The 10,154-nt window shown below is 50.2% G+C and overlaps 1 protein-coding gene across 1 annotated transcript; it reads right to left on the bottom strand.

The window, feature by feature from the left end:
- Window positions 1–377: 377 nt before the first annotated feature.
- Window positions 378–5,462, bottom strand: Catip (ciliogenesis associated TTC17 interacting protein). Its single transcript, XM_071619434.1, has 10 exons — window positions 5,264–5,462; window positions 5,002–5,094; window positions 4,554–4,754; window positions 4,226–4,281; window positions 3,478–3,564; window positions 3,124–3,291; window positions 2,664–2,788; window positions 1,220–1,296; window positions 811–899; window positions 378–629 (listed from the first exon to the last, which is right to left on the bottom strand). Exons 1-10 carry the CDS (start codon window positions 5,460–5,462, stop codon window positions 378–380), a joined length of 1,347 nt encoding a protein of 448 aa, XP_071475535.1.
- Window positions 5,463–10,154: the final 4,692 nt, after the last annotated feature.

A 10,154-nucleotide genomic window follows, 5' to 3' on the forward strand; every position in this document is an offset into this window, starting at 1 on the left:
TTAGTGGGATCCAGAAGGATTCTGAGCGCCAAGGACCCCGCCCCTCCAAGTCTGCTACCTGGAGACTCAGAGCGCGGGCTTTCAAGAGCAGTGTCCAGGTTCACCCTGCTTCCCGCGCCAACTCTAAGAGTCGCTAGGCTTCTATTTTCTCATCTGCGAAATGGGGATAACAATGCGCCCGGCATCTAGGAGGAAAGACTGAAACTCGCTCCACTCGTGGGGTCAAAGGCACCAGGCGCGGGTCAGGGGGAGTCCCTGCTGGCCCAGCGGCGTCGGAAGCGCCCCGTTTATTCCCACAAAAGCCGCAGCTGGGACCAGCCCGCGTCCCCGAGGGGCCCCGCCGCGACGCCCCCGCTTCCCGCTGGGTCCCCGCCAGCCTAGTGCGCCCAGCCCGCCCCCGAGCCCGCGGCGTCCCCCGGGTCCGGCGAGCGGAAAGGGCTGGGCCTGTGGGAGGAGCGCAAGGGCGGTGAGGGCGGGCGGTTTGCCGCAAAAGGGCCGAAGTACTCGGCGGCGAAGGTGACCACGTCCTGGGGCTGGCGCAGCAGCAGGAAGAGCAGGAAGTCGGAGACGAGCGCCTGCGCCTCGGGGTGCTGCCGCAGGTAGCTGGAGTGGCTCAGTCGCAGCTCCTCCTGGCGGGGAGGCCCGGGTCGGAGCCGGGGAGCCCCCACCCGCTCCCAGCAGGGCCCCCAGGGTGTGCGGTTCAGAGCCGAGAGGGGGCAGGGGGAAAGGAGGGAGGGACAGGGAAATCGGTAATGGGGGGTTCATGGCCTGGGGTGGGGGGACCCCCGACTGGCCGCTGCGGCTCCTTACCTTCCGCTCCAGGAACTTAGAGTAGAGCTCCAGGTCCTCCTCCCACTCCAGGGGTTTCTTCTCAAACACAGGTTTTGGCTCTATGACATCTGGACGGGGAGGGAGGAGGAAGGCTGCTTACCCCCACCCCAACCTTCTTGGATACCCAGAGGATTCCCGTTGTCAACTAGAAAGCTCAGGACCAACCTCGGATTCTGCCCACAGGGCAGAGTTGCTGCGAGGGGTTCCTAGCAAAAGAGGCCCGCCCCTAACTGCCTTGGGTCAGGGGCAGGAGGACAGAGTTTCTCCTCTGGATTCCAGGCTCGGTCCCATCCCACGTGGAGTGTGCTGGCCAAACCCTGCAGACCCTGGTTCCCTTCCCCTTTCCTCCCCTCTCCCACCAGCTGCCTTGGGCCTGGGCTCCACTTACCCTCCTTCCTCAAGATGGGCATCTTGGTGATGATGCAGTACCCAGGGGAGCCCACCTGGATCCTCTTAGCCAGGTGCCTGGAAGGCAACACAGAAGAAGGTGAGGGAGTGGGCCTTCCTGGACCACCTGCTGGGGACAGGAAGGAACTAGCACTAAGTTGTAGTTCTGAGCCCCAGTGTGATGGTATTTAGAGAGAGGGCTTTTAGGGAGGTCATATGGTTAAATAAGGTCTCAAGGGGTCCCTAATCAGATAGGATTGACATCCTTATAAGAACAAGAAGGGACACGGGAGAGTTCTATTCATCCACACATGGAAGAAAGGCCCATGAAGACACAGCCAGAAGGCAGGTATCTACAAGCCAGGAAGGGAGTCCTCACCAGAAACCAACTTCTGGCATGGTGACCTTGGACTTCAGCCTTCACAACTGTGAGGAAATAAATTCCTCTTGCTTAAGTCAACCAGCCTGTGGCACTTCGTTATGGCAGCCTGAGCTGGCTAAGAAACCACAATGCCCCCTTGAGAATGCTCCTTTTTCTATTTAATTCTACCTTCTCTCTTATCTTTTTGAGTTCCCTGTTCCAAATAATTGCCCAGGGCTTGGAAGGGTCAGGTGCCTGTTTTTAAAAAATAAGTGAATGGAGCCCACCCAGGGATGCCCAAAAATAAATAAATAAATAAATAGAAATAAATAGGAAATAAGTAAATGGAAAAGCCAAGTGCTGTGGTGCATGCCTGTAATCCCAGCTACTCGGGATGCTGAGGCAAGAGGATCACAAGTTTGAGTCAACCTGGGCAACTTAATGAGACTCTGTCTCAAAATAAAAGGGTTGGGGATGTAGCTCAGAAGTAGATCAATCCCTGGTATTAAGAAAAAGTCAGTAAGAAAAGACTTAGACTTTCAAAGGTATAAGCACAAAACAAAACAAAAAACACCTCCTAAGGAAAGCCAAAAATATTGATCACTTTTTTTCAGTGAAGTTTCTAGATCAATACTTCTGAAATTTCAAGAAAGAAATTATTCTCCCCCACATGAGTTTTTCTCAGTGTCAGTGCTCTGCTGGTGACCACTTGGTGGTATGCCAAGGGTGCTCCAGCACCGATTCAATCAAGTGTCGAGTTAAAACCCTGGTGTCCTCAATATTCCCCTCGACTACGGCCACTGCCTTAGCTAATAGGCTCTGTGGGGCTGGCATTTCCTTCCTCAGCCAGTTGGGGTTATTTGTGGGAAGTTCTGGGAGGCACTGTGAGCATCGGAGAAGGAGCCCATGAATGAAGAAGGGGTGAGTGGCGTGGAGGGGACACTGGGATCTCAACGACAACTCTTACTGGAGGTGTCCCCAGGAATATGTAGTCTCTCCTTTGCTCCATCCCCAGCCCATGTCCCTTCCCCATCATTGAGCACCAAACTTGTCTATGACACTGTCCACCCCTGAGAAGGCTCACCCATCACAGAGCATGTAGAACTGCCAGGACATGGGGATACCCTCGTTGGAGTGCACGGTGTGCTCCACAATGAACACCTCGGACTGCTGGTGGCCCACCTGGATGTTCTGGAAGCCCAGGGCTTGCTGCAGCAGCCAAAACCAAGGGAGGGTGGTGAGGTGGGTGCCACCAGGGTCTCCCCGTTCTCAGCCTGATCCTTCCTCCTCCTCCTCCTTTTTTCCTTGTTCACCAGTGATTAGCAACTCTTGGCTGTCCACACCGTCAGGTGCCACAAGATTTGAGTTGTAACCCCCAGGTAACTTGGGCCTTCTCCCAGAGAACCAGCTTCAGCTGGCCCCTGGCCCCTGCCATGCCATCTTTGTGCCAAGTGTTGTGGTTGGCAGATTCTGTTATAGGGATGAGGGTCAGCATCCCTCATGTCCCTTCTAGTTTGTCCCCAGGCCAAATCCCTTGCTCTCACATAGGTGGAGTAGCAGAGTTTGCCCTCAGTGTCCAAGGCCAGGAAGCGGGCATTTTGAGGGACCTTCTGCCTTCGAGCCATCAACCTCAACAGCACCAGGTTGGCAGCTTCGGAGATGAAGCCAGTAATTGAGTGCGAGGGGAAGAAGGCCACACCAGTCTTCACTTCCTGCTCAGGACAGATCTGGGTCAAGAACCGCCAGCCAGGAAGGGGATGGCAGGGTGGGCAAAGCAGTTATGGGTGTGGGTCCTTGGGGTGTCCTCTGTCTAGACTCCTGGCCTCACGCCACCAGCTCTGTGCTTGTGGTTCTGAGGAGGAGGTGAAGGGTGGTGCCCACCTGGCTCTCACCCTTACCTCACCCTCCTTGATGCTTCTGGTCATGGCCAGCTGGTCATTCTGCTTCAGCAGACTCATCTTGTGTTCCATGGGGAGGATGAGGAACTAAGGGTCAGATCATGTGGTGGAGAATCAGAGACTCCTTGGTCCCCAGAGGTCACCTGTCTATTCTCCTTTATAAACGAGAAAACTGAGATTTAAAGGTTTTGATTTAAAATACAACCAACCAGAAAATCCTTCCATATATGGCCAAGCTCATGAACAGCAGCCATAGGATGGTGTGATACTAGCTAAAAAGCAGGGCACCTCAGAACACAGGTTTAAAACATGGGAACGACTCTGTGGAACTGTTCTAGGTATGAGTGGTTTCCACTGTGTAGACAGTCATGGCAGGTTCTAGAAGTTAGTGAGGGGGCCGAAGCTGGGGGTGAGGAGCACAGAGCCAGAGGGTTTGGAGGCCACATGGTGACAGATCCTAGGGACCAGCTAGGCGCTGGGAAAGGCCAGCCCCCATGATCCTCCAGGAGATGCTGGGCTGTAGGCTAGAGGAGAACCAAGTGGGGCTGGGTTCAGTTTGTGCATCAGGAGGACATCTTCAGCAGCCACCACAGCTGACCTCAGCATCCTGGATGGGTGGGTTTTCAAGTGTGCGTGTGTGTGTGGGGGGGGGGGCGGTGGGGACAGGGTGAGGGAGATCCCTCCTTCCCTCAGATTCTCTGTTCTCTCATTGTCAGTCAGGGGCATGACACAGGACCCCAGGAAGTACCTTGATGAACTCTCGACTATGTTGTTCCATGGTCTCCAAAGTCTGGGAGAGATAGCCTGGGGTGCAGGGACAAACTTTAATGTCACAGGAGACATGGGCCCAAGATGGAAGGAAGGGAAGGAGGGTGGGCCCAGGCTGGAGGACTAGGTGTGATGTGGCCCCAGGAAAACTAGGGGGTGGGTCAGTGCTGCTCCTGTGTCTGTGAATAACCGCCCAGTGGCCCCTCCCCCATGTCTCATCAAGAGGTAGGTCCTGAATAAAGAGGCAGGGAATGGAAGGGGTGGCGGGGGTTGGAAGGATGGGGTGACATCAGCAGCCGGAACCCTACCCAGGAGCGAGTTTCCACAGACGGTTTTATCCAGGAGGCCGTGGCTAAAGGCGTGCACGAGGATGCACTGGGACATGATGCTCATTTCGTCCCTGTATTTCCCTTTCTGCACCTCGATGGTCAGTTCTCCCCGAGGCTCTCCGGTGTCGGAGACCATGGCCAGAGTCTCAGAGAAGAAGAGCATCTGCAGCTCCTCGGGCTCTTGGGTGGGGCGGCGGGTGGGGACTGATCAGCCCTGGAGTCCTCACAGCTTGTCCCGCCTCCCCCCTGCCGTCCGCAGGAGCCGGGGCTGAAGACCCCTCTCCCCCTCGCATCCCTCCAACGTCAGCCAACAGGCCTTGCGCCCATTTTAGTTCTAGGAGAACGGAGCTGACAGAGGTGGGGACCGTCCGGGCCTGTCCCCTTGCCTCCTCCCAGACTCGGTCCCCTCCCCCCTGTCTGGGCTCACGGAGGGAGTTGAGGAAGCTGATGGCTTCAGCGTTGGCCTCTGGGAGGGGCTGACGCTCCTGGCCTGAGGGCCGGTGGTCCTTGCCTTTGGCGACTGCGGGGGAGAGGCTAAGATGGCAACCCCTGGGGAGAAGGGCGGGGCGGGCAGGAGTCCCCCAGTCCCAGCCTCTGTCCCCAAGAACTGAGTCCACCAGGACGACCCTGGAGGGGGTTGTAAGGGAAAAGAGCCCCCACCCGCTTCCACCCAGCCGCCCTCGTCCCACCTGAGGAGTGAACTTTGGAAGACATGCTGTCTGCAGCCAGCGGGTCTGTGTCCAGCCGTCTCCCTGGCAACCGGACTAGCTGCCGCCTCTTAAAGGGCCCCTTCACTACACCTTGACCTTGGAGGAAAAGTCTGACCACGCAGGCTCTGGTGCTCAGCCCAAGCCTGAAGCTTTGTCCAGCAGGGGGAGCATTTGACATTCTTAAGAGGCAGGGGAAGAAATGGATCATTAAAGAACTTCAGAAGTTGTGGCCGTGGGCCAGGAGTCTCACAATCGCAGAACCCAATTCCATGTTGCCTAAAGAGCTCTGCAAGTTGTAGTCCTAATACGATGGCCCCCAGCTTGTGATGCCTCATTTTATCAGGTTTTTCTTTTATTAATTAATAATTATTTTTTTATTAATTAAAAATAACAATTATTATTATTATTCTTATTTATAACAACTCACGGGCACTTAACCACTCAGCCACATCCCCAGCATTTTTTTTTTTTTGAGACAGGGTCTCCCTAGTTGCTAAGGCTGACTTTGAACTTGTGATCCTCCTGCCTAATCCTCCTGAGCCACTGGTTTTCAGGTGTGCACCACCACACCTGGCCCAGGTTTGACTTTACATACAAAGAGGTGAAACCATTTGTCTTCAGTAGAAACCATACTTCGAATTTTGAGTGTGATTTCCTGGGCTAGTGATAGGCCATAAGATCCTCTCTCTGGATGCTGGGCAGTGTCAGCTAACCCTGGCTCCCAGTCAGCCCCTGGATCATGAGAGGGAACAAGGATACTCCACAGAAGACTGCATTGCTAAACTATGTTTTTTTTTTTTTTTTTCTTTCTTTCTTCCTTCCTTTATTTTATTTTATTTATTTATTTTTTTTTGTACTGGGGATTGAATCTATGGGCGCTCTATCTCTGAGCTATATCTCCAACCAGCTTTATTTTAGTTTTAAGAGAGGGTGTTGCTAAATTGATGCAGCTGGCCTTGAACTTGCCATCCTCCTGCCTCAGCCTCCCAAATCAGTGGAATTACAGAGGCAATTCAAGGAACTCTTGCTAGATATAGTGGAGCATGCCTGTAATCCCGGTGAATCAGGAGGCTGAGGAAGGAGGATGGCAAGTTCAAGGCCAGCCTGACCAAATTAGTGATACTCTGACTCAAAACAAATCATAAGAAAAGGGGTGGGGGGTTGAGGATATAGCTGAGTGGAAGAGTGCTTACCTAGCATGCGCAAGACCCTGGCTTCAATCCCCAGTACCACAAAAACAAAAATAGAAACAAAACAGGGAGTGGAGCTAAGAATATGTAGCTCAGTGGTGGAGTGCCCCTAGGTTCAGTCCTCAGTACTGCAAAAATAAAAAATAAATAAAAAGAAAATTAAGGGGCTGGAGTTGTGGCTCAGCAGTAGAGTGCTCGCCTAGCAGGCGGGAGGCACTGGGTTTGACCCTCAGCACCACATAAAAATAAATAAGTAAAATAAAGATATTGTGTCTAACTACAACTAAAAAAAGTATGTATATAAAAAGAAAATTAATAAATATATACTTCAATTGAATAATTGATTTAGACTTGGACTTTTATTTAAAGTCTTACTGAGATTGTAAAAGGACCAAACATTATAAGATTAAAAAAGAGCTGGAGAGTGTGGCACATACCACACTGGATCATAGATCCCAGCAACTGGGGAGACTGAGGCAAAGGATCACAAGTTCAAGGCAAGCCTATTTTATTGTACTGAGGATTGAACCCATGGAGCCACATCCCCAGCCCTTTCTATTTTTAATTTTGAGACAGGGTCTCACTAAATTGCTGAGGGCTATTTTTGAATTCTCCATCCTCCTGCCTCAGCCTACCAAGCTGCTGAGATTGTAGGTGTGTGCCACCTCGCGTGGCCTCGGTAATTTAACAAGACCCTGTCTCAAAAATAAAAAGTAGGTGGTGTACACCTGTAATCCCAGAGACTGGGGAGTCTGGGGCAGGAGGATTGAAAGTTTGAGACCAGCTTCAGCAATTTAGTGAGGCCCTAAGCAACTTAGCCAGACCCTGTCTCAAAATAAAAAATAAAAATCACCAAGAATGTGGCTCAGTAGTAAAGCAATCCTGGTTTTAATCTCTGGTAACAAAGAGAAAAGAAAAAATATTAACATTTGCCAGACTTATAGTTAGAACAATATGACTGCCAAGTTTAAAAGTTTAAAAAATACTTATGTTTTTTTAAATTTGCATTTTAAGAAGCTGAGTATTTTTATTTGTAGTATTAATTATTTTTGGTGGTGCTGGGAATCAAATCCAGACCCTTGAATATACTAGGAAAGTGGTCTATCACTGAACGACACCCCCAGCCCTGAGTATAAATTTTTAAAAGCCAAAGGAAAAAAAAAATTTGTGTATGTTACTGAGGATTGAACCCGTGGGTGTTCATACCACTGAACTACGTCTCCAATCCTTTTTCTTTTTCACTGAGACAGAGTCTCCTAAATTGCTGAGGCTCACCTTAAACTTGCAATCCTCCTGCCTCAGCCAACTGAGTGGCTGGGATTACAGGCGTGTACTGCCACACCCAGCACCAAAGTAAATTTTGAATAACTCTCCTCACATAAGGCAAGGTCAGTGATATTAAGGAAACTTATAGCTGCTTTGGAAAGCAGTCTGGCAGTTCCTCAAAGAGTCAGCAATTCTACTTCTAAGTATATCACCAAGAGAACTGAAAATATTTTCGATAGAAAAATTTGTACATCACCAGGCATGGTGACACATGCCTTCAATCCCAGAAGCTTGGGAGGCAGGAGGATCACAGGTTCAAAGCAACTTAGCAAGACCATATCTCAAAATAAAAAAATTGAAAGGGCTGGGGATGTGGCTCAGGAGTTAAGCACCCCTAGGTTCAATCCCTGGTAACAAAACATTAAAAAAAAAAAATGCTCACGAATGTTTACGACATTGTTCCTAATGGACCATCCTAATGGACCCAAAGTAGAAACAACCCAACTCCCCTTCAACTGTGGAATGGATAAAAATGGATAAACTGTCGAATGGATATACATGTTAAATGCATACCCACATTAAAAAAATGTTGTTTGGCTATACAAAGGAATGATGTATTGCTTTTAATTTTATTTTCCTTTTTTGTTTTTTTGAGATGTTATGCAGGCTGGCCCACAAGGCTCAATGGATTACCCTTGCCTCAGCCTCACGTGGCTAGAAACACAGTACTGCTAAATGCGGTAACATGGATGAACCTTGAAAACACGTGGGACAGAAGAGGCCAGAAAAAGTGCACAGATTGTGTGATTCCATATGTCAACTGCTTAGAAGGCAAATCTGTAGAGACAGACAGTAGTCAGTAGTTCCATAGCGCTGGGTCTTGGTGGGGTGTGGAAACTGAGCAGGATGTCAAATGGGGACAGGGTTTCTTTTGGAATAAGGAAAATGTTGTAAAATTAGATTATGGTGATGATCACAGACTCTATATATACTAAAACCCACTGAATTATATACTTAAAAAGGTGAATTTTCTGTTATGTGACTATCTCAGTAAAGCTGACAATTAAAAAATAGGATTTAAATTTTTCCCTTCTATAATTAATCATAGCACCAGAAATCTGATGTAGCATTATTTTCAGAGTGACTTCATATGCCTCTCCCCATCTGATCCTCATAATAGCCTCTGATAGGTGGCATGATTTTTTTTTTTTAAAGGTGGGTCCTGGGTATTGAACCCGGGTGCTCTTTACTACCGAGTTCCATCCCCAAGCACTTTTAATTTTTTTTTTTTATTTTGAGACAGGGTCTTACTAAGTTGCTCAGGGCCTTGCTAAATTGCTGAGGTTGGTCTCAAACTTGTGATCCTCCTGCCTCAGCCTCCTGGGTTGCTGGGATTTCAGGCATGAACCACCAAGCCCATTGATAAGTGGAATTTGAATGAAGATTTATGATTTCGCTATCTTGCATCATTTCTAGATCAGACCCCTTCTTCCTTTGCCCCTGACCCCTGGTTCAGTGTGGCACAGTGGGGCTGATGCAGTCCCTGTGGATGTGGTCAGATGACCTGTCCTGGACAATGAGAGAAGCCCATTCTCCTAAGGTCTATGATTCCTTCAGCGTTGGGCCCATGACCCAAGCTGGAGCAGTGAAACTCAAGCCCTGGGACTCTTGGAGGTTCTGCATGGTGTGGTGAAGTAGAGTCCTGTAAGGCTGTAACTTAGCATCTTTCCACTGCAGGGAGAACGCCTGACTGAGGGTGACACTAATGGAGAAGAAAGCAGAGCTGAAGGAAGATACTCTGAATCCCTGGATCCACCTGCGCTTCTCCACATTTTGCTTTCCCACCTGAGCAGTCAGGAGGCTGTTCCTCTCCAGATTCTCCTTTCGGGTTAAGCTACTCTGTATTGAGTGTTTGACACTTGTACCTAAAAGGATTCTAACTCACTGTGTCCTCTCCACTGAAAAGTGAAGAAACAGGACAGGGAATTGACCTGCCCGTGGTCACTGGGAGGCTGAGTGACAGAACTAGGACTGTAACCAGGCCTTGAAGGTGAGTGACACCTGTTGTCCTATAAGCAGGTACACGCGATGTGATTGTTACTGGGCAGTGCCAGCTTCAGGAGAGGCACGCGTCTTCCATCCTTCAGGACAGACAGCCAGGTGGGAGAGGTCCCAGGCCCTGGGAAAGTGTTCACCAGCCCAGAGACCCGCCACCAAAGGCTCTTTGAAGATGTGAAACTGAGCATCCCCAGAGTGACCTGCAGAGTCCAGAGCCTGGTCCTCACCTGCCCAGAGAGCAGCAAGCCAGACACGTCCCTGAGTACACAGAGCCACCTTCTCTAGGAGGCGAAGACTGTGGCCCATCCCAACCCAGCCTGACTCAGGACGGCCAGAGCCAGTGCCAGGGTCCCTGG

Source organism: Marmota flaviventris, chromosome 11, assembly GCF_047511675.1.
Source record: "Marmota flaviventris isolate mMarFla1 chromosome 11, mMarFla1.hap1, whole genome shotgun sequence".
Lineage (NCBI taxonomy): Eukaryota > Metazoa > Chordata > Mammalia > Rodentia > Sciuridae > Marmota > Marmota flaviventris.